At 26.0% G+C, this 26,283-nt stretch overlaps 2 protein-coding genes and 4 pseudogenes across 2 annotated transcripts; 4 read left to right on the forward strand and 2 right to left on the reverse strand.

The window, feature by feature from the left end:
- The first annotated feature begins 1,712 nt into the window (after nt 1-1,712).
- On the forward strand, nt 1,713-9,117 carry LOC138694190 (NADH-ubiquinone oxidoreductase chain 4-like; annotated as a pseudogene).
- On the forward strand, nt 3,163-9,117 carry LOC138694193 (NADH-ubiquinone oxidoreductase chain 5-like; annotated as a pseudogene).
- Nucleotides 9,118-10,013: 896 nt separating this feature from the next.
- Nucleotides 10,014-11,265, reverse strand: LOC138694191 (NADH-ubiquinone oxidoreductase chain 2-like). Its single transcript, XM_069817758.1, is given in 1 exon segment — nt 10,014-11,265. A coding segment is annotated over 1 exon segment (1,026 nt). The 5' UTR covers nt 11,041-11,265; the 3' UTR covers nt 10,014.
- Nucleotides 11,266-17,334: 6,069 nt separating this feature from the next.
- LOC138694194 (NADH-ubiquinone oxidoreductase chain 4-like) lies at nt 17,335-24,696 on the forward strand (annotated as a pseudogene).
- Nucleotides 18,743-24,696, forward strand: LOC138694188 (NADH-ubiquinone oxidoreductase chain 5-like; annotated as a pseudogene).
- LOC138694189 (NADH-ubiquinone oxidoreductase chain 2-like) lies at nt 23,053-26,279 on the reverse strand (the record flags this gene model as incomplete). Its single annotated transcript, XM_069817757.1, is given in 1 exon segment — nt 23,053-26,279. A coding segment is annotated over 1 exon segment (687 nt), but the record flags the coding sequence as incomplete, so codon positions are not given.
- Between the last annotated feature and the right edge of the window lie 4 nt (nt 26,280-26,283).

Genomic DNA, 26,283 nt, shown 5'->3' on the forward strand with positions numbered 1-26,283 from the left:
ATTGCGTATGCAAATAGGAAATATCATTCGGGTTGAATATGAACTGGAGTAACTAATGGATTAGCTGGGGTAAAATTATCTGGGTCTCCTAAGATATATGGTTCTTTTAGTGATAATACTGTTAATAATATAATTAGGATTAGAAATCCTACAACATCTTTAATTGTGAAGTAAGGATGAAATGGAATTTTATCAATATTTCTATTTAACCCTGTAGGGTTATTTGATCCTGTTTGATGTAAGAATAGCAAATGGACTATTACAGCTGCTATTACAATAAATGGGAGAAGAAAATGGAATGTAAAAAATCGATTAAGTGTTGCATTATCTACTGCAAAACCACCTCATACTCATTGTACTAAATCAATTCCCAGATATGGAATTGCTGATAAAAGATTTGTAATTACAGTTGCCCCTCAGAATGATATTTGTCCTCATGGGAGAACATAACCTATAAAAGCTGTTGCTATTGTTAGGAATAGAATGATTACACCTACTGATCAGGTATGTAAAAATTTATATGATCCGTAATATATTCCTCGTCCAATATGTAAATAAATGCAGATAAAGAATATAGATGCTCCATTTGCGTGTAAGGTTCGTAATAATCAACCATAATTTACATCACGACAAATATGAGCAGTTCTTGAAAAAGCTATTTCAATGTTAGGACAATAATGTATTGCCAAGAATAATCCTGTGGCAGTTTGTATTACTAGACATAATCCTAATAGTGAACCAAAGTTTCATCATGTTCTAATATTGGATGGTGTTGGTAAGTCAATTAAGGCATTATTGGCAATTTTGAATAGTGGATGTTTAATACGTATAGGTTTATTCATTAATTTATTTGTCGTAGTGGCCCTTTTGAAATATTTGTAATTTTTACTACTACGATTAGTGTTAAGAATAAGTAGGAGGCAAGTATGATGGTGATTAAATTAGTTGGTTTATTATATAATTTTGTTAACGAGTTCATAATTTCATTTTGTTTATTATAAATATTTTCGTGAATTATAAGTTCTGTATTGTTAATTATTAAATCTATATTAATAACTATTAATAATATTAATATAATAATAATTATGCTTATTAATATTTTTATTGATATATAAAATATTTCGTTTGAAGCTAGTCTTGTTACATAGATAAACAATACTAATATTCCTCCTAGAAAGATTAGAAATAGAATATATGGAAATCAAAATCTTTGTGATAATAAACCTCTTATTGTGCATACAATAATTGTTTGGATTAGTAATATAAGTCCTATTGCTAATGGGTGTCTTATTTGTGTAAAAATTATTCTTGTAGTTAATATTATAATTATAATATTTTTAATATCAGAAAATAGTTTATTTAAAATGTTAATTTTGGGGATTAATGAAAAGATTTTATCTTTTTTCTGAAAGTTTTAAAAGGTGCTCCTTATTTTTGGTTTACAAGACCAATATTTTTGTTAAATTATTAAAACCAATGAAAATTATTTTTTTTTCTATTATGTTTTTTTGTGGTATTTGGGTTTTTTCTTCTAATCGTAAACATTTACTTGTTACTTTGTTGAGTTTAGAATTTATTGTCTTGATCTTGTTTTTAATATTATACACTTATTTAAATGGTTTTAATTATGAATTATTTTTTAGAATAATTTTTCTAACATTTTCTGTTTGTGAAGGTGCTTTAGGTTTATCGATTTTGGTTTCTATAATTCGTAGTTATGGTAATGATTATTTTCAATCATATGTTATGTTACAATGTTAAAGTTTTTAATGTATTTAATTTTTTTAATCCCTTTATGTTTATTAGGTAATTCTTGATGAATAATTCAATCATTAATATTCCTTTTATGTCTTTTATTTATATTTTCTATACCTAGCTTATTTTGCTGGGGTAATTTAGGATACTTATTTGGTGAAGATTTAATTTCCTTTGGTTTAATTTTGTTAAGATTATGAATTTGTGTATTGATAATTATAGCGAGAGAATCTATTTTTCGTTATAATTATTATAAAAATTTTTTTTTATTTATTGTTCTTATTTTGGTAATTATACTTTATTGTACTTTTGGGAGATTAAGAATGTTTTCATTTTATTTATTTTTTGAAGGTAGACTTATCCCAACCCTTTTTTTAATTTTGGGTTGGGGATACCAGCCTGAACGACTTCAGGCTGGTATTTATTTATTATTTTATACCTTATTGGCATCATTACCTTTATTGATTGGTATATTTTATATTTATAATTTTTTAGGTTTATTATATATTCCTTTATTAATAAATAACTTTTATGTTAATAATTTATTTTATTTATGTATAATTTTGGCGTTTTTGGTTAAGATACCTTTATTTTTAGTTCATTTATGATTACCTAGGGCTCATGTAGAAGCTCCTGTTTCGGGTTCAATGATTTTGGCTGGTGTACTATTAAAGTTAGGAGGATATGGCTTGTTGCGTGTATTTGTAATTTTAATTAATTTTTCTGTATTTAATTATATTTGAATTTCTATTAGATTAATTGGTGGTGTAATTGTTAGATTAATTTGTATGCGTCAAACAGATTTAAAGTCATTAATTGCTTATTCTTCTGTAGCTCACATAGGTATTGTTATTGGAGGTTTGATAACTTTAAATTATTGGGGATTTTGTGGTTCATATATTTTAATAGTTGCTCATGGTTTATGTTCTTCTGGTTTATTTTGTTTGGCTAATATTTCTTATGAGCGTTTAAGTAGCCGTAGATTATTGATCAATAGGGGTTTAATGAGATTTATACCAAGAATAACTATATGGTGATTTTTATTAAGATCTTGTAATATAGCTGCCCCACCTTCATTAAATTTATTAGGTGAAATTAGATTATTAAATAGTTTAGTAGGTTGATCGTGATTAACCATGTACACTTTAATACTTTTGTCTTTTTTTAGTGCTGCTTATACTTTATATCTTTATTCATATAGTCAACATGGAATATATTATTCTGGTATTTATTCTTGTTCTTTAGGTTATTCTCGTGAATATTTACTTTTATTTTTACATTGATTTCCATTAAATATATTAATTTTGAATAGTGATGTTATTGCATTTTGAATATAAATGTACTTAAGTAGTTTAATATAGTAAAATGTTGATTTGTGATATCAATGATATAATTTATTTATCTTAGGTTATTATATATATATCAATTTGTTTTATTAGATTTTTTTTTTTATTTATTTTTAGAATTATTTTGATTTTTATAGGGTTTTACTTTGTTATTAATGATATAATTTATTTTATTGAATGGGATATTATTAGTTTTAATACTAGATCTATTGTTATGACTTTTTTATTTGATTGAATATCTTTATTATTTATAGGCTTTGTTTTTTTTATTTCTTCTTTAGTTATTTTATATAGAGATGATTATATGGATGGTGATATAAATATTAATCGATTTATTTTACTAGTACTAATATTTGTAATATCTATAATATTTTTAATTATTAGACCTAATATAATTAGAATTTTGTTGGGTTGGGATGGTTTGGGCTTGGTTTCTTACTGTTTAGTTATTTATTATCAAAATGTTAAGTCTTATAATGCAGGGATAATTACTGCATTATCTAATCGAATCGGGGATGTTTGTTTATTAATAGCTATTTCTTGAATATTAAATTTTGGGAGATGGAATTATATTTACTATTTGGAATTATTAAAAGGTAGTTTTGAAATAGAAATTATTTCCTTTCTTGTGGTTGTAGCAGCAATAACTAGGAGAGCTCAAATTCCATTTTCTTCTTGACTTCCTGCTGCTATAGCAGCACCTACTCCGGTATCTGCTTTGGTTCATTCTTCTACATTAGTTACTGCGGGTATTTTCTTATTAATCCGTTTTAGAGTTGCTTTTGGTGATTGGTTAAATATTTTTATTTTACTTATTTCTGGTTTAACAATATTTATAGCTGGTTTAGGGGCAAATTTTGAATATGATTTGAGGAAAATTATTGCTTTATCTACTTTAAGACAGTTGGGCTTAATAATAAGTATTTTGTCTATGGGCTTTTCTGTTTTAGCTTTTTTTCACTTATTAACACATGCTTTATTTAAGGCATTATTATTTATATGTGCTGGTATAATAATTCATGTTATAAAGGATTCTCAAGATATTCGTTTTATAGGTAATTTATCCTTTCAAATGCCTTTAACTTCAACTTGTTTATGTATTTCTAATCTTGCTTTGTGTGGTATACCATTTTTGGCAGGATTTTATTCAAAGGATTTAATTTTGGAAATAGTATCCTTAAGATATGTAAATATATTCGGATTTTTTTTGTTTTATTTTTCTACAGGTTTAACTGTTTGTTATTCTTTTCGTTTATTTTATTATACATTGTGTGGTGATTTTAATATATTAAGTATATATAATATAGGTGAATATAGATTTAATATAATTAAGGGGATGCTGGGTTTATTGATTATAGCTGTCATGGGTGGTAGTTTTCTTAGTTGAATTATTTTTCCTACTCCTTTATTAATTTGTTTACCTTTTTATTTAAAAACTTTAGTATTGTTAGTTAGTTTTTTAGGTGGTTGGTTTGGTTATGAAATTTCTAAAATTAATATTGGTAATAAATTATTATCTATTAAATTTTATTTGTATTCGAGATTTATGGGTTCTATATGATTTATACCATACATTTCTACTTATGGTATATCTAACATACCTTTATTTTTAGGATATAAATCATATAGGGTATTTGATTCTGGTTGAAGAGAATACTTCGGGGGTCAAGGTATATACATATTATTTATATATATAGGTAAAATTAATCAGTGATGACAATATAATAATTTAAAGTTCTTTCTTATATTTTTTGTAATATGAATTGTTATTATGATATTTATATTAATTATTTAAACTTGAATAGCTTATATTATAGAGCATAACATTGAAGATGTTAATGAGATTTATTTAATCTTTAAGTATTTATAAAAGTTTCCTTTATTTCTACAGTGAAAGTGTAGTGTTTTAAATATCTTTAAACTATATAAATTAGAAATGTAAACGGAATTTAACCGCTAAAGTAATAAGTTAGCAGCTTTTACTTGTTCTACACATTTCCTTAACTGGAATATTCAATTCAATTATATTATTAACAGTAATATACCTCTTTTTGGTTTCAGTTAAAAATAAGGATAATATTTATCTAAATATCAGGTCGAAACTGATTGCAATTAATTGCTTCTTATTTAAGATAGATTGAATAATCAATACTTTTTGAATGCAACCCAAATGTTATACTTAACTACTATCCTATGATGCTCATTCTAATGATCCTTGATTTCACTCATGATATAAGCCGAATAGTAGAATTAGTAAGAATGTTGTTCTAATAATTGTTCATATTATGATTCTTGATGTGTATATAATGATTGTTATTGGTAATAATAAGGCAATCTCCACATCAAAGATTAAAAAGATTACTGCAATCAAGAAGAATCGTAGTGAAAAAGGTAATCGTGCTCTTGATTTCGGGTCAAATCCACATTCAAAAGGTGAACTTTTTTCTCGATCTTCAATCTGTTTTTTTGATAGTATTGTCGCTATTATTATAATAATTGTTGACAATGCTATAATTATTATAATAGAATATCTTGTTAATAAAATTATTTATCTTGTTTATACAAACTTTTTGATTGGAAGTCAAATATACTAATTATATTAGATAAATTATATTATCTTCCTCATCAATAAATAGATATATATAAGAATAATCATACAACATCTACAAAGTGTCAATATCAAGCTGCTGCTTCAAACCCAAAATGGTGGTTTGATGAAAAATGTAGTGTTAAGTGTCGTAATAGGCAAGTTATTAAAAATGTTGTTCCAATAATAACATGCAGTCCGTGGAATCCTGTTGCAATAAAGAAGGTAGATCCATATACTGAATCTGCAATGGTGAAAGGTGCTTCTATATATTCATAGGCTTGTAGAGCAGTAAAATAAATACCTAATACAACCGTAAAAAATAATCCTTGTAGTGTTTGATTATAATTATTTTCTAGGAGACCATGGTGTGCTCATGTTACAGTAACTCCTGATGCTAATAAAATAGCTGTATTTAATAGTGGAATTTGTAGTGGATTAAAAGGATAAATACCTATAGGTGGTCATAAGGATCCAATATCAATAGTTGGAGATAAACTTCTATGAAAGAATGCTCAAAAAAATGAAATGAAGAAGAATACTTCTGAAATAATAAATAGAATTATACCTCATCGTAGTCCTTTTGTTACCATTTTTGTATGTAATCCCTGATAAGTACCTTCTCGCACAATGTCTCGTCATCATTGAATTATTGTTAATAATATAATAGTTATACCAATAATTAGTAGTTCTTGATTATATTGGTGAAATCATTTAATCATACCTGTTATTGTTACTATTGCACCAATAGCCCCAGTTAGGGGTCATGGTCTCTGATCAACTAAGTGAAATGGATGATTTGCGTGTCTTGTCATTAATTTACTTCTCTAGAATATAAAGTGCTTAATACTGCAAATACATACGATTGAATAATAGCTACTGCGGATTCTAAAATTAATAATGCAATTTGGGTTATAATTAATAATCTTAATATTATATAACTTAAAAATGGACCTGTATTTCCTAATAAGGTTAATAGTAAATGTCCAGCAATTATATTTGCAGCTAATCGTACTGCTAGTGTTCCAGGTCGAATTATATTTCTGATTGTTTCAATACATACTATAAATGGTATTAGGACTGGAGGAGTGCCTTGTGGTACAAGGTGTGCAAATATATGTTGAGTATTATTAATTCAACCAAATAATATAAAACTAATTCAAAGTGGTAATGCTAAAGATAAAGTTAATACTATATGGCTTGTTCTGGTAAAGATATATGGGAATAGACCTAAGAAATTATTAAATATAATTATTGAAAATAAGGAAATAAAAATAAATGAAGCTCCTTTATAAGAATTTTTTGTTCCAAGTAATGTTTTGAATTCTTTATGTAAATTTATTAATAATTTATTTCATAAAATATAATGTCGTGATGGAATTAATCAATAACTTATTGGAATAATAGATAATCCTAATATAGTACTAATTCAATTTAATGATAAATTTATTACACTTGTTGATGGATCAAATACTGAAAATAAATTGCTTATCATTTTCAATTTATATTTCTTATATTAATTATTTTTTTTTCTGTTAATGATTTAATTGGAATATATGAGAAATAATTTATGGAATTAAATAATATAAATATAATGGAGAAAAATGAAAATAGTATTAATCATCTTAGAGGTATTATTTGTGGAATAGAAAATTATTCATATGAATAATTTTATCTTGACAAGATAATGTTATTATTTAACTAAATTTTCTCATCAGAAGTAATTGCTAAATTACTATAATTTGGTTTAAGAGACCATTACTTGCTTTCAGTCATCTGATGACTCATTTATTTTTAGGATTCAGTTAATAAAACTATTTGTTGAAATACTTTCAATTACGATTGGTATAAATCTGTGATTTGCTCCACAGATTTCGGAGCATTGACCATATATAACTCCAGGTCGATTAATTAAAAATCTAACTTGGTTTAGGCGACCTGGAGTTGCATCAGCTTTTACACCAAGACTCGGAATTGTTCATGAGTGTAAAACGTCTGCTGCTGTTACGATAATTCGAATAAATGTATTCATGGGCAATACTGCTCGATTATCAACATCTAGTAGTCGGAATATACTATGATCTATTTCATCTTGAGGAATTATATATGAATCGAATTCTACCTTTGCGAAATCTGAATATTCATATCTTCAATATCATTGATGTCCAATAGTTTTTAATGTTACTGTAGGTGTATTGATTTCATCCATTAAATATAATAGTCGTAGAGATGGTACTGCAATAAAGATTAGAATTACTGCTGGAGCAATTGTTCATGCTAATTCAATTATTTGACCTTCCAATAAAAATCGATTAATATATTTATTAAAAACTATTGCAATTATTATATATGATACAACTATTAAAATTATAATAATAATTATTAAGGCATGGTCATGGAAATAAATTAATTGTTCTATAATAGGGGATGCTCTGTCTTGCAAATTTATATTGGCTCATGTTGTCATTATTTCTAATAAAAGTTTTTTAAAAATACTTTATTTATAGAGCTTAAATCCATTGCACTTATCTGCCATATTAGAATAATACTAATATACTAACTAGTAATTGTTGGTAATTCTGAATAACTATGTTCTGCAGGTGGTAAACTTTGTAGTCATTCAATCGAATTTCTTGTTTGTGTAGGAAATAGAATTTGTCGATTAGTTCTTATACTTTCTCATATAATGAAAATAAATATTAGAACTCCTACAAATGAAATTATAGATCCAATAGACGATACTACATTTCATGCTGTATAAGCATCGGGATAATCGGAGTATCGTCGAGGTATACCAGCTAATCCAAGAAAATGTTGTGGGAAGAATGTTATATTTACTCCTACAAATATAATTGCAAATTGTGCTTTTAATCATTTTGGATTTATAGTTAAACCTGTAAATAGAGGGTATCATTGAATGAATCCTGCCATGATAGCAAATACTGCTCCTATTGATAATACGTAATGGAAGTGAGCTACAACATAATAAGTATCATGTAAAACAATATCAATTGATGAATTTGCTAATACGACACCTGTTAAACCTCCAATGGTGAATAGGAATACAAATCCTAATGATCATAAACAGGGTGCTCTATACGATAATTGTGAACCATATACGGTAGCTAGTCAACTAAAAATTTTAATTCCCGTCGGAACTGCAATAATTATAGTAGCTGATGTAAAATATGCTCGTGTATCAACATCCATTCCTACGGTAAATATATGGTGTGCTCATACTACAAATCCTAATAGACCAATTGCTAGTATAGCAAAAATTATTCCTAGGTTTCCAAAAGCTTCCTTTTTTCCTCTTTCATGACAAATAATGTGTGAAATTATACCGAATCCCGGAAGAATTAAAATATAAACTTCTGGATGACCAAAGAATCAGAATAAGTGTTGATATAAAATTGGATCACCTCCTCCTGCTGGATCAAAAAAGGATGTATTTAGATTTCGATCAGTTAATAATATAGTAATTGCCCCAGCAAGTACTGGTAGAGATAATAATAATAATAATGCTGTAATAGCTACTGATCATACAAAAAGAGGAATTCGTTCTGGTTTTATGTTAATAGGTTTTATATTAATTGTTGTGGAGATAAAATTAACAGCTCCTAGAATTGAGGATACACCTGCTAGATGTAATGAAAAAATTGCTAGATCAACAGATGCTCCGGCATGAGCAATACCTCTTGCTAGTGGTGGGTATACTGTTCATCCTGTTCCGGCACCTCTTTCTACTATGCTGCTAGCTAGTAATAAAGTTAATGAAGGTGGTAATAATCAGAATCTTATATTATTTATTCGTGGGAAGGCTATATCTGGGGCTCCTAATATTAATGGTACTAATCAATTACCAAATCCCCCAATTATAATTGGTATTACTATAAAGAAAATTATAATGAAAGCATGGGCAGTAACAATTACATTATAGATTTGATCATCTCCAATTAGTGAGCCTGGCTGCCCGAGTTCAGCACGAATTAATATACTTAGGGATGTTCCTACCATACCTGATCAGGCACCGAAAATAAAATATAATGTTCCAATATCTTTATGATTTGTTGAAAATATTCATCGTTGCAAAGTTAGTAGAATGACTGAGATTGAATAGGTGATAGATTGTAAATCTATTAAGGAGAATTATTTCTCTTCTACTATCCTATCAAGAATGAATAAATTTGTTAAAGGTCTTATATTCATATTTTGTATGATAATAGAATGCAATTCTATAGGAGTAAATTATTTACTAAGGCTTAAAGAAATTTAATCTTTATTTATAGCTTTGAAGGATATTAGTTTAAAATTAACTTAAAGCCTTTAAAAGATATTTATTGTTAGTGTACATAATATTAAACCTAGTATAGAGATTGAAGATAAAATTATTCCAGCTGGAATAATTTTACTATTATGAAATTGAACATTTCATTTTGGCTCGATATATAGAATTATAAAGCTTGCATAGCAAACTCGTAAATAATAATACAATGTTATTAATGACATGACCACTATAAACGAAATAATAAAATTTATTTCGTTTATAATTATATGTTGAATAATAATTCATTTTGGTAAAAACCCTAGAAATGGAGGTAAACCTCCCAATGATAATAAAGTGGTAAATATCAAAAATTTTATTGTAGATATTTCACTTCCTATTAAAAACGTTTGATTAATAAATGAAATTTGATGTGATTTAACAATAGTAATGATTGTTAAAGTTAGAATTGAATAGATTAGGAAGTAAAAAATTCATATATTTTCTCCAATACTTATAGCTACTAACATTCACCCTATATGATTAATTGAAGAATATGTTAGGATTTTTCGAATTGAAATTTGATTTAATCCACCAATGGATCCAATAATAACAGATATTAAAATAATAGTTCACATGAATATATTTATGGTTAGTAAGTATGAAATTAGTATTAGTGGTGCAATTTTTTGAATAGTGATTAAGATGAAACAATTGTTTCATCTTAATCCTTCTATAATACTTGGAAATCATCAGTGAAGTGGAGCGGCTCCACTTTTCAATAATAAGGGTGTATTAATAATTATTGATGTCAAATAATTATTAGAAAATGTGTATAATTCTTCAATTATTGATTTTCTAATAATTAGGAATAGTAGAGTTGATGATGCTAGAGCTTGTACAATAAAATACTTTATTGAGGCTTCTGTTGTGTATACATTCTTATTAGTTGATATTAGAGGAATAAATGATAATAAATTAATTTCTAATCCTATTCATGCCCCTAATCATGAATTTGATGAAATTGAAATTAATATACCTCTTGTTAGAGTTGTTAACAAGAGGATTTTTGTTGAATTGTTGGTCATTAGAGAAGAGAGGATTTCCTCTATAAATGGGGTATGAACCCATTAGCTTATTTAGCTTACTTTTCTAGTATAATGTATATTTATTATACATTTTGGTGTATGGTGCACAAAAATTTTTGATATTTTAGGTAATAGTTTAATTCTATTAAATGTAATAAAGGTAATTTTAAATTACTTTATTTATCCTATCACGATAACCCTTTATTCAGGCACTTTATTTTTGTTATTTTAAGATAATGTTTTCTTTGTTGGTTCTACATTTATAGATTATAATAAGTATTCTATTAAATGTTGGTAATTCGATTTTTTGTTAATATAAGGTTATATATATATATAAATTAATTACTTAAATAAAATAACCTATTTTACTAAGAAATAGGTTTATTTATATTATAATAATTAATTTATATATAATACAGATTATCTATGAATATACAGCATTATTGTTGAAAAATAGAGGTATATATATATATATGATTTATATTAATATAAATCTAAATTATTAGTATATATATTATTTATATAAAAAATATATTCTTGTTAAATCTATTTATTAATAATTGGTTATTTAAAATAGGTCCTTATATATATATGTATATATAAAATAAATAATTGATGGGATATAATTATTATCGATAGTGACATTAAACCTTTAATGTATAAATAATAGTAACAGTATAACTACAGATCTCATTTAATAATTAAAAAAAAAATGAGATCTGTAGTTATACTGTTACTATTAAAGGGAAAGAAAATTTTATTATAGTAGAGGTTGATGCTTCAGTTTTTTTTTTTTGGGTCCATGGTTTTAAATGTTTTCTTAAGAGTTGAAGAGTTGATGTTAGTAGTTGTGTTGAAAATACGTTGTGAGTTGGTTGAAATGTATGGAGAAATTCGGGTTTTACTTTTTTTATTTTTTATTCTATCTAATCTTTATTTTTTTATTTAGTTCCGATTTTTGTTTCAGTATTTACTCAATGGGTTTTATTCTTGCTTATTTATTTGCTTTTAAATTATTTTATATGTAAGTTTTTGCAGGATTCAATTAATTTTATCTTAATGATAATTTAATTTTTTATTTATTCGCAGTAATAAATTTTGTAAATTTATGGGAATTTGATTTGGTAATTTTAATTTATTATTGGTAAAATTTGTGCCAGCATCCGCGGTTATACAATGAATATGAGTGAATCTTTTTAGTTAAAGTAGTTAAAGATTTTTTTGAAGTTATTTTGTTATTTTTGGGTGAAATCTTAATATTTATTATAACTTTATTTTATTTGAGGCTATGAAATCTTTTGTTTTAAACTAGGATTAGATACCCTATTATTTTAGATATAAATTATTTTTAACTTGAGTAGTATTAGTTAAGGTCTTGAAACTTAAAGAATTTGGCGGTATTTTAGTCTTTTTAGAGGAATCTGTCCCTTAATCGATAGTCCGCGTTGAACCTTACCAGGATTAATTATATGTATACCGCCGTTATAATGAAAATCTTTTTAGGGTAAATTGAATTTTCTTGATTTAGTTATATAAATTATTTCAGGTCAAGGTGCAGTTTATGTTTTGGTGGAGATGGATTACATTTATATTTATTATTGGATTATTGTTTGAAATTTTATTATGAAATTGGATTTAATTGTAATTTTTTGTAGATTGTAATAATGATTTTGGCTCTAAAATATGTACACATCGCCCGTCGCTCTCATTATTTATTAATTGAGATAAGTCGTAACATAGTGGCTGTACCGGAAGGTGTGGCTGGAATGATTATTTTTAATACGGGTTAAATCTTTAAGTTAAGAATTTCATTTACACTGAATAATTTTATCGTGCAATTCGATATAACCTGATTTGTTATATAAATTATTTTTTTTTTTTTAGTTTATCTTTATATTAAAATTAATTAATTGTTTTTGTATATGTTGTTGATTAAATTTTTTTAATTATAGTTTATTTTTACTGTAGAGGTTATATTATTAATTTATAGAAGTAGATTTTTGTTGTACCTTGTGTATCAGGGTTTATTAAATTATATTATAAATTTTTTGTTTCCCGATTTTGAAGGATCTAACTAATTATTTTAGTTACTGTTTTATAATTATTAATAATTATTATTTGGTAGTGAAATGTTATTCGGCTTCAATGGTTTCTGGTTTTTCAGGAAATGAATTTAATTCATATATTATTATTATATTTCTATCTTTTTAGTTTTATATTTTATTGATATTAATGTTGTGGGGGATAAGCTCTTTAACATATTTTTATAATTTTTTATTTATTAGGTAATGTTGGTTTTATAATAACTATCATTTTAAGTTTGTTAAAATTTTATTTTTTAGAATTTTGATTTATTAATATTTAATTATTTTATTGGAATTTTTTATTAAATTATTATTTATTTGTAATTATGATGGAATTAGTAATTTTCTATTTATACTATTAAATCTTTGTTAAAATTTTAAAAGGAACTAGGCAAATAGTAGTGTTCTCGCATGTTTATCAAAAACATCTTTTCTTGAATTTTAATATGAGATATAACCTGCCCACTGATAAATTTGAAGGGCCGCGGTATTTTGACCGTGCAAAGGTAGCATAATCATTAGTCTTTTAATTGTGGACTGGAATGAATGGTTGGACGAGGAATATACTGTTTCTCATTATTTTATTGAATTTAATTTTTAAGTTAAAAAGCTTAAATTTATTTATAGGACGAGAAGACCCTATAGAGTTTATATACATTATTTTATTTATTTTGTTTGTTTATTTTATCTAGTATTTAATATATTTTATTGGGGTGATTGGAAGAATTAGTTAACTCTTTTTGTTTAATATACATTAATTTATGAATACTTGATCCAATTTTGTTGATTATAAGATTAAATTACCTTAGGGATAACAGCGTAATCTTTTTTGAGAGTTCTTATTGATAAATGGGTTTGCGACCTCGATGTTGGATTAAGATTTAATTTGGGTGTAGAATTTCAATTTGTTTAGGTCTGTTCGACCTTTAAAATCTTACATGATCTGAGTTCAGACCGGCGAGAGCCAGGTCGGTTTCTATCTATAATAAATTTTATATCTTAGTACGAGAGGACCAGATATTTGGAATAATTTTTTATTTATGATTTTTATTAATTGTTACTGTTTTGGCAGATAAGTGCAATGGATTTAGAATCTTTGAATATAGATTTATTCTATAAATAGTATTTATGTTTAAGGAAATTTTTGGTTTATTTATTATTTTTATTTTGTTGATTATTTTTGTTATAGTTGGTGTTGCCTTTTTAACTTTATTAGAGCGTAAGGTTCTTGGATATATCCATATTCGTAAAGGTCCTAATAGGGTTGGTTTTATTGGTATTTTGCAGCCGTTTAGAGATGCAATTAAGCTTTTTACTAGGGAACAAACTTTTCCTTTTTTATCTAATTATTTATGTTATTATTTTGCTCCTGTTTTTGGATTATTTTTATCTTTGTTAGTATGATTTGTAATTCCATATTTTACTGGTTTTATTTCTTTTGAGTTGGGTTTATTATTCTTTCTTTGTTGTACTAGTTTGGGTGTATATACTGTTATAATTGCAGGCTGGTCATCTAATTCTAATTATGCATTGTTGGGGGGATTACGTGCTGTTGCTCAAACAATTTCTTATGAGGTTAGATTGGCTTTGATTTTATTATCTTTTGTATTTTTAGTGGGTAGATATAATCTAATAATATTTTATGATTTTCAAGTTTACATTTGAATAATTTTTTTTACGTTTCCTTTGTCAATGCTTTGATTTACTTCATGTTTAGCTGAAACCAATCGTACTCCTTTTGATTTTGCTGAAGGTGAATCGGAGTTGGTTTCGGGTTTTAATGTTGAGTATAGAAGAGGTGGTTTTGCATTAATTTTTTTGGCTGAATATGCCAGTATTTTATTTATGAGAATATTATTTTGTATTATTTTTTTAGGTAGAGATATTAGTTCTATATTTTTTTATTTTAGGCTTTCTTTTCTTTCTTTTATATTTATTTGAGTTCGTGGAACAATACCACGTTTTCGTTATGATAAGTTAATATATTTAGCTTGGAAGAGATTTTTACCCTTGTCATTAAATTATTTATTATTTTTTTTGGGTATTAGGATTTATTTATTTTTATTGTTGGTTTAAGTGTATTAATTTAAGTAAAGTTAATAGAAGATTTTAACTTCTTTCTTATGCTTTCAAAACATATACTTTTCTTTAAAGCTTTTTAACTTTAATTGTTTAATTTATCTCAAAATCTTGTTACTATGGGGTGAATAATGTAGTATAGGAAATATAAAATTGTTAAGATTTGACCAGTGATAATATAAGGATCTTCTACTGGTCGTGCTCCAATTCATGTTAATAAAATTACAATATTTGTTATTAATCAAAATATGATCTGGTTAATAGGGTAAAATTGTATACTACGGAAATTTGAATTATATATAGGCATAATAAACAAAATTGCGATTGATATTACTAAGGCAATTACGCCTCCTAATTTGTTTGGAATTGATCGTAAGATTGCGTATGCAAATAGGAAATATCATTCGGGTTGAATATGAACTGGAGTAACTAATGGATTAGCTGGGGTAAAATTATCTGGGTCTCCTAAGATATATGGTTCTTTTAGTGATAATACTGTTAATAATATAATTAGGATTAGAAATCCTACAACATCTTTAATTGTGAAGTAAGGATGAAATGGAATTTTATCAATATTTCTATTTAACCCTGTAGGGTTATTTGATCCTGTTTGATGTAAGAATAGCAAATGGACTATTACAGCTGCTATTACAATAAATGGGAGAAGAAAATGGAATGTAAAAAATCGATTAAGTGTTGCATTATCTACTGCAAAACCACCTCATACTCATTGTACTAAATCAATTCCCAGATATGGAATTGCTGATAAAAGATTTGTAATTACAGTTGCCCCTCAGAATGATATTTGTCCTCATGGGAGAACATAACCTATAAAAGCTGTTGCTATTGTTAGGAATAGAATGATTACACCTACTGATCAGGTATGTAAAAATTTATATGATCCGTAATATATTCCTCGTCCAATATGTAAATAAATGCAGATAAAGAATATAGATGCTCCATTTGCGTGTAAGGTTCGTAATAATCAACCATAATTTACATCACGACAAATATGAGCAGTTCTTGAAAAAGCTATTTCAATGTTAGGACAATAATGTATTGCCAAGAATAATCCTGTGGCAGTTTGTATTACTAGACATAATCCTAATAGTGAACCAAAGTTTCATCATGTTCTAATATTGGATGGTGTTGGTAAGTCAATTAAGGCATTATTGGCAATTTTGAATAGTGGATGTTTAATACGTATAGGTTTATTCATTAATTTATTTGTCGTAGTGGCCCTTTTGAAATATTTGTAATTTTTACTACTACGATTAGTGTTAAGAATAAGTAGGAGGCAAGTATGATGGTGATTAAATTAGTTGGTTTATTATATAATTTTGTTAACGAGTTCATAATTTCATTTTGTTTATTATAAATATTTTCGTGAATTATAAGTTCTGTATTGTTAATTATTAAATCTATATTAATAACTATTAATAATATTAATATAATAATAATTATGCTTATTAATATTTTTATTGATATATAAAATATTTCGTTTGAAGCTAGTCTTGTTACATAGATAAACAATACTAATATTCCTCCTAGAAAGATTAGAAATAGAATATATGGAAATCAAAATCTTTGTGATAATAAACCTCTTATTGTGCATACAATAATTGTTTGGATTAGTAATATAAGTCCTATTGCTAATGGGTGTCTTATTTGTGTAAAAATTATTCTTGTAGTTAATATTATAATTATAATATTTTTAATATCAGAAAATAGTTTATTTAAAATGTTAATTTTGGGGATTAATGAAAAGATTTTATCTTTTTTCTGAAAGTTTTAAAAGGTGCTCCTTATTTTTGGTTTACAAGACCAATATTTTTGTTAAATTATTAAAACCAATGAAAATTATTTTTTTTTCTATTATGTTTTTTTGTGGTATTTGGGTTTTTTCTTCTAATCGTAAACATTTACTTGTTACTTTGTTGAGTTTAGAATTTATTGTCTTGATCTTGTTTTTAATATTATACACTTATTTAAATGGTTTTAATTATGAATTATTTTTTAGAATAATTTTTCTAACATTTTCTGTTTGTGAAGGTGCTTTAGGTTTATCGATTTTGGTTTCTATAATTCGTAGTTATGGTAATGATTATTTTCAATCATATGTTATGTTACAATGTTAAAGTTTTTAATGTATTTAATTTTTTTAATCCCTTTATGTTTATTAGGTAATTCTTGATGAATAATTCAATCATTAATATTCCTTTTATGTCTTTTATTTATATTTTCTATACCTAGCTTATTTTGCTGGGGTAATTTAGGATACTTATTTGGTGAAGATTTAATTTCCTTTGGTTTAATTTTGTTAAGATTATGAATTTGTGTATTGATAATTATAGCGAGAGAATCTATTTTTCGTTATAATTATTATAAAAATTTTTTTTTATTTATTGTTCTTATTTTGGTAATTATACTTTATTGTACTTTTGGGAGATTAAGAATGTTTTCATTTTATTTATTTTTTGAAGGTAGACTTATCCCAACCCTTTTTTTAATTTTGGGTTGGGGATACCAGCCTGAACGACTTCAGGCTGGTATTTATTTATTATTTTATACCTTATTGGCATCATTACCTTTATTGATTGGTATATTTTATATTTATAATTTTTTAGGTTTATTATATATTCCTTTATTAATAAATAACTTTTATGTTAATAATTTATTTTATTTATGTATAATTTTGGCGTTTTTGGTTAAGATACCTTTATTTTTAGTTCATTTATGATTACCTAGGGCTCATGTAGAAGCTCCTGTTTCGGGTTCAATGATTTTGGCTGGTGTACTATTAAAGTTAGGAGGATATGGCTTGTTGCGTGTATTTGTAATTTTAATTAATTTTTCTGTATTTAATTATATTTGAATTTCTATTAGATTAATTGGTGGTGTAATTGTTAGATTAATTTGTATGCGTCAAACAGATTTAAAGTCATTAATTGCTTATTCTTCTGTAGCTCACATAGGTATTGTTATTGGAGGTTTGATAACTTTAAATTATTGGGGATTTTGTGGTTCATATATTTTAATAGTTGCTCATGGTTTATGTTCTTCTGGTTTATTTTGTTTGGCTAATATTTCTTATGAGCGTTTAAGTAGCCGTAGATTATTGATCAATAGGGGTTTAATGAGATTTATACCAAGAATAACTATATGGTGATTTTTATTAAGATCTTGTAATATAGCTGCCCCACCTTCATTAAATTTATTAGGTGAAATTAGATTATTAAATAGTTTAGTAGGTTGATCGTGATTAACCATGTACACTTTAATACTTTTGTCTTTTTTTAGTGCTGCTTATACTTTATATCTTTATTCATATAGTCAACATGGAATATATTATTCTGGTATTTATTCTTGTTCTTTAGGTTATTCTCGTGAATATTTACTTTTATTTTTACATTGATTTCCATTAAATATATTAATTTTGAATAGTGATGTTATTGCATTTTGAATATAAATGTACTTAAGTAGTTTAATATAGTAAAATGTTGATTTGTGATATCAATGATATAATTTATTTATCTTAGGTTATTATATATATATCAATTTGTTTTATTAGATTTTTTTTTTTATTTATTTTTAGAATTATTTTGATTTTTATAGGGTTTTACTTTGTTATTAATGATATAATTTATTTTATTGAATGGGATATTATTAGTTTTAATACTAGATCTATTGTTATGACTTTTTTATTTGATTGAATATCTTTATTATTTATAGGCTTTGTTTTTTTTATTTCTTCTTTAGTTATTTTATATAGAGATGATTATATGGATGGTGATATAAATATTAATCGATTTATTTTACTAGTACTAATATTTGTAATATCTATAATATTTTTAATTATTAGACCTAATATAATTAGAATTTTGTTGGGTTGGGATGGTTTGGGCTTGGTTTCTTACTGTTTAGTTATTTATTATCAAAATGTTAAGTCTTATAATGCAGGGATAATTACTGCATTATCTAATCGAATCGGGGATGTTTGTTTATTAATAGCTATTTCTTGAATATTAAATTTTGGGAGATGGAATTATATTTACTATTTGGAATTATTAAAAGGTAGTTTTGAAATAGAAATTATTTCCTTTCTTGTGGTTGTAGCAGCAATAACTAGGAGAGCTCAAATTCCATTTTCTTCTTGACTTCCTGCTGCTATAGCAGCACCTACTCCGGTATCTGCTTTGGTTCATTCTTCTACATTAGTTACTGCGGGTATTTTCTTATTAATCCGTTTTAGAGTTGCTTTTGGTGATTGGTTAAATATTTTTATTTTACTTATTTCTGGTTTAACAATATTTATAGCTGGTTTAGGGGCAAATTTTGAATATGATTTGAGGAAAATTATTGCTTTATCTACTTTAAGACAGTTGGGCTTAATAATAAGTATTTTGTCTATGGGCTTTTCTGTTTTAGCTTTTTTTCACTTATTAACACATGCTTTATTTAAGGCATTATTATTTATATGTGCTGGTATAATAATTCATGTTATAAAGGATTCTCAAGATATTCGTTTTATAGGTAATTTATCCTTTCAAATGCCTTTAACTTCAACTTGTTTATGTATTTCTAATCTTGCTTTGTGTGGTATACCATTTTTGGCAGGATTTTATTCAAAGGATTTAATTTTGGAAATAGTATCCTTAAGATATGTAAATATATTCGGATTTTTTTTGTTTTATTTTTCTACAGGTTTAACTGTTTGTTATTCTTTTCGTTTATTTTATTATACATTGTGTGGTGATTTTAATATATTAAGTATATATAATATAGGTGAATATAGATTTAATATAATTAAGGGGATGCTGGGTTTATTGATTATAGCTGTCATGGGTGGTAGTTTTCTTAGTTGAATTATTTTTCCTACTCCTTTATTAATTTGTTTACCTTTTTATTTAAAAACTTTAGTATTGTTAGTTAGTTTTTTAGGTGGTTGGTTTGGTTATGAAATTTCTAAAATTAATATTGGTAATAAATTATTATCTATTAAATTTTATTTGTATTCGAGATTTATGGGTTCTATATGATTTATACCATACATTTCTACTTATGGTATATCTAACATACCTTTATTTTTAGGATATAAATCATATAGGGTATTTGATTCTGGTTGAAGAGAATACTTCGGGGGTCAAGGTATATACATATTATTTATATATATAGGTAAAATTAATCAGTGATGACAATATAATAATTTAAAGTTCTTTCTTATATTTTTTGTAATATGAATTGTTATTATGATATTTATATTAATTATTTAAACTTGAATAGCTTATATTATAGAGCATAACATTGAAGATGTTAATGAGATTTATTTAATCTTTAAGTATTTATAAAAGTTTCCTTTATTTCTACAGTGAAAGTGTAGTGTTTTAAATATCTTTAAACTATATAAATTAGAAATGTAAACGGAATTTAACCGCTAAAGTAATAAGTTAGCAGCTTTTACTTGTTCTACACATTTCCTTAACTGGAATATTCAATTCAATTATATTATTAACAGTAATATACCTCTTTTTGGTTTCAGTTAAAAATAAGGATAATATTTATCTAAATATCAGGTCGAAACTGATTGCAATTAATTGCTTCTTATTTAAGATAGATTGAATAATCAATACTTTTTGAATGCAACCCAAATGTTATACTTAACTACTATCCTATGATGCTCATTCTAATGATCCTTGATTTCACTCATGATATAAGCCGAATAGTAGAATTAGTAAGAATGTTGTTCTAATAATTGTTCATATTATGATTCTTGATGTGTATATAATGATTGTTATTGGTAATAATAAGGCAATCTCCACATCAAAGATTAAAAAGATTACTGCAATCAAGAAGAATCGTAGTGAAAAAGGTAATCGTGCTCTTGATTTCGGGTCAAATCCACATTCAAAAGGTGAACTTTTTTCTCGATCTTCAATCTGTTTTTTTGATAGTATTGTCGCTATTATTATAATAATTGTTGACAATGCTATAATTATTATAATAGAATATCTTGTTAATAAAATTATTTATCTTGTTTATACAAACTTTTTGATTGGAAGTCAAATATACTAATTATATTAGATAAATTATATTATCTTCCTCATCAATAAATAGATATATATAAGAATAATCATACAACATCTACAAAGTGTCAATATCAAGCTGCTGCTTCAAACCCAAAATGGTGGTTTGATGAAAAATGTAGTGTTAAGTGTCGTAATAGGCAAGTTATTAAAAATGTTGTTCCAATAATAACATGCAGTCCGTGGAATCCTGTTGCAATAAAGAAGGTAGATCCATATACTGAATCTGCAATGGTGAAAGGTGCTTCTATATATTCATAGGCTTGTAGAGCAGTAAAATAAATACCTAATACAACCGTAAAAAATAATCCTTGTAGTGTTTGATTATAATTATTTTCTAGGAGACCATGGTGTGCTCATGTTACAGTAACTCCTGATGCTAATAAAATAGCTGTATTTAATAGTGGAATTTGTAGTGGATTAAAAGGATAAATACCTATAGGTGGTCATAAGGATCCAATATCAATAGTTGGAGATAAACTTCTATGAAAGAATGCTCAAAAAAATGAAATGAAGAAGAATACTTCTGAAATAATAAATAGAATTATACCTCATCGTAGTCCTTTTGTTACCATTTTTGTATGTAATCCCTGATAAGTACCTTCTCGCACAATGTCTCGTCATCATTGAATTATTGTTAATAATATAATAGTTATACCAATAATTAGTAGTTCTTGATTATATTGGTGAAATCATTTAATCATACCTGTTATTGTTACTATTGCACCAATAGCCCCAGTTAGGGGTCATGGTCTCTGATCAACTAAGTGAAATGGATGATTTGCGTGTCTTGTCATTAATTTACTTCTCTAGAATATAAAGTGCTTAATACTGCAAATACATACGATTGAATAATAGCTACTGCGGATTCTAAAATTAATAATGCAATTTGGGTTATAATTAATAATCTTAATATTATATAACTTAAAAATGGACCTGTATTTCCTAATAAGGTTAATAGTAAATGTCCAGCAATTATATTTGCAGCTAATCGTACTGCTAGTGTTCCAGGTCGAATTATATTTCTGATTGTTTCAATACATACTATAAATGGTATTAGGACTGGAGGAGTGCCTTGTGGTACAAGGTGTGCAAATATATGTTGAGTATTATTAATTCAACCAAATAATATAAAACTAATTCAAAGTGGTAATGCTAAAGATAAAGTTAATACTATATGGCTTGTTCTGGTAAAGATATATGGGAATAGACCTAAGAAATTATTAAATATAATTATTGAAAATAAGGAAATAAAAATAAATGAAGCTCCTTTATAAGAATTTTTTGTTCCAAGTAATGTTTTGAATTCTTTATGTAAATTTATTAATAATTTATTTCATAAAATATAATGTCGTGATGGAATTAATCAATAACTTATTGGAATAATAGATAATCCTAATATAGTACTAATTCAATTTAATGATAAATTTATTACACTTGTTGATGGATCAAATACTGAAAATAAATTGCTTATCATTTTCAATTTATATTTCTTATATTAATTATTTTTTTTTCTGTTAATGATTTAATTGGAATATATGAGAAATAATTTATGGAATTAAATAATATAAATATAATGGAGAAAAATGAAAATAGTATTAATCATCTTAGAGGTATTATTTGTGGAATAGAAAATTATTCATATGAATAATTTTATCTTGACAAGATAATGTTATTATTTAACTAAATTTTCTCATCAGAAGTAATTGCTAAATTACTATAATTTGGTTTAAGAGACCATTACTTGCTTTCAGTCATCTGATGACTCATTTATTTTTAGGATTCAGTTAATAAAACTATTTGTTGAAATACTTTCAATTACGATTGGTATAAATCTGTGATTTGCTCCACAGATTTCGGAGCATTGACCATATATAACTCCAGGTCGATTAATTAAAAATCTAACTTGGTTTAGGCGACCTGGAGTTGCATCAGCTTTTACACCAAGACTCGGAATTGTTCATGAGTGTAAAACGTCTGCTGCTGTTACGATAATTCGAATAAATGTATTCATGGGCAATACTGCTCGATTATCAACATCTAGTAGTCGGAATATACTATGATCTATTTCATCTTGAGGAATTATATATGAATCGAATTCTACCTTTGCGAAATCTGAATATTCATATCTTCAATATCATTGATGTCCAATAGTTTTTAATGTTACTGTAGGTGTATTGATTTCATCCATTAAATATAATAGTCGTAGAGATGGTACTGCAATAAAGATTAGAATTACTGCTGGAGCAATTGTTCATGCTAATTCAATTATTTGACCTTCCAATAAAAATCGATTAATATATTTATTAAAACTATTGCAATTATTATATATGATACAACTATTAAAATTATAATAATAATTATTAAGGCATGGTCATGGAAATAAATTAATTGTTCTATAATAGGGGATGCTCTGTCTTGCAAATTTATATTGGCTCATGTTGTCATTATTTCTAATAAAAGTTTTTTAAAAATACTTTATTTATAGAGCTTAAATCCATTGCACTTATCTGCCATATTAGAATAATACTAATATACTAACTAGTAATTGTTGGTAATTCTGAATAACTATGTTCTGCAGGTGGTAAACTTTGTAGTCATTCAATCGAATTTCTTGTTTGTGTAGGAAATAGAATTTGTCGATTAGTTCTTATACTTTCTCATATAATGAAAATAAATATTAGAACTCCTACAAATGAAATTATAGATCCAATAGACGATACTACATTTCATGCTGTATAAGCATCGGGATAATCGGAGTATCGTCGAGGTATACCAGCTAATCCAAGAAAATGTTGTGGGAAGAATGTTATATTTACTCCTACAAATATAATTGCAAATTGTGCTTTTAATCATTTTGGATTTATAGTTAAACCTGTAAATAGAGGGTATCATTGAATGAATCCTGCCATGATAGCAAATACTGCTCCTATTGATAATACGTAATGGAAGTGAGCTACAACATAATAAGTATCATGTAAAACAATATCAATTGATGAATTTGCTAATACGACACCTGTTAACCTCCAATGGTGAATAGGAATACAAATCCTAATGATCATAAACAGGGTGCTCTATACGATAATTGTGAACCATATACGGTAGCTAGTCAACTAAAAATTTTAATTCCCGTCGGAACTGCAATAATTATAGTAGCTGATGTAAAATATGCTCGTGTATCAACATCCATTCCTACGGTAAATATATGGTGTGCTCATACTACAAATCCTAATAGACCAATTGCTAGTATAGCAAAAATTATTCCTAGGTTTCCAAAAGCTTCCTTTTTTCCTCTTTCATGACAAATAATGTGTGAAATTATACCGAATCCCGGAAGAATTAAAATATAAACTTCTGGATGACCAAAGAATCAGAATAAGTGTTGATATAAAATTGGATCACCTCCTCCTGCTGGATCAAAAAAGGATGTATTTAGATTTCGATCAGTTAATAATATAGTAATTGCCCCAGCAAGTACTGGTAGAGATAATAATAATAATAATGCTGTAATAGCTACTGATCATACAAAAAGAGGAATTCGTTCTGGTTTTATGTTAATAGGTTTTATATTAATTGTTGTGGAGATAAAATTAACAGCTCCTAGAATTGAGGATACACCTGCTAGATGTAATGAAAAAATTGCTAGATCAACAGATGCTCCGGCATGAGCAATACCTCTTGCTAGTGGTGGGTATACTGTTCATCCTGTTCCGGCACCTCTTTCTACTATGCTGCTAGCTAGTAATAAAGTTAATGAAGGTGGTAATAATCAGAATCTTATATTATTTATTCGTGGGAAGGCTATATCTGGGGCTCCTAATATTAATGGTACTAATCAATTACCAAATCCCCCAATTATAATTGGTATTACTATAAAGAAAATTATAATGAAAGCATGGGCAGTAACAATTACATTATAGATTTGATCATCTCCAATTAGTGAGCCTGGCTGCCCGAGTTCAGCACGAATTAATATACTTAGGGATGTTCCTACCATACCTGATCAGGCACCGAAAATAAAATATAATGTTCCAATATCTTTATGATTTGTTGAAAATATTCATCGTTGCAAAGTTAGTAGAATGACTGAGATTGAATAGGTGATAGATTGTAAATCTATTAAGGAGAATTATTTCTCTTCTACTATCCTATCAAGAATGAATAAATTTGTTAAAGGTCTTATATTCATATTTTGTATGATAATAGAATGCAATTCTATAGGAGTAAATTATTTACTAAGGCTTAAAGAAATTTAATCTTTATTTATAGCTTTGAAGGATATTAGTTTAAAATTAACTTAAAGCCTTTAAAAGATATTTATTGTTAGTGTACATAATATTAAACCTAGTATAGAGATTGAAGATAAAATTATTCCAGCTGGAATAATTTTACTATTATGAAATTGAACATTTCATTTTGGCTCGATATATAGAATTATAAAGCTTGCATAGCAAACTCGTAAATAATAATACAATGTTATTAATGACATGACCACTATAAACGAAATAATAAAATTTATTTCGTTTATAATTATATGTTGAATAATAATTCATTTTGGTAAAAACCCTAGAAATGGAGGTAAACCTCCCAATGATAATAAAGTGGTAAATATCAAAAATTTTATTGTAGATATTTCACTTCCTATTAAAAACGTTTGATTAATAAATGAAATTTGATGTGATTTAACAATAGTAATGATTGTTAAAGTTAGAATTGAATAGATTAGGAAGTAAAAAATTCATATATTTTCTCCAATACTTATAGCTACTAACATTCACCCTATATGATTAATTGAAGAATATGTTAGGATTTTTCGAATTGAAATTTGATTTAATCCACCAATGGATCCAATAATAACAGATATTAAAATAATAGTTCACATGAATATATTTATGGTTAGTAAGTATGAAATTAGTATTAGTGGTGCAATTTTTTGAATAGTGATTAAGATGAAACAATTGTTTCATCTTAATCCTTCTATAATACTTGGAAATCAT

The sequence above is a fragment of the Periplaneta americana genome, unplaced genomic scaffold (genome assembly GCF_040183065.1).
Source record: "Periplaneta americana isolate PAMFEO1 unplaced genomic scaffold, P.americana_PAMFEO1_priV1 scaffold_82, whole genome shotgun sequence".
Taxonomy (NCBI): Eukaryota; Metazoa; Arthropoda; class Insecta; order Blattodea; family Blattidae; genus Periplaneta; species Periplaneta americana.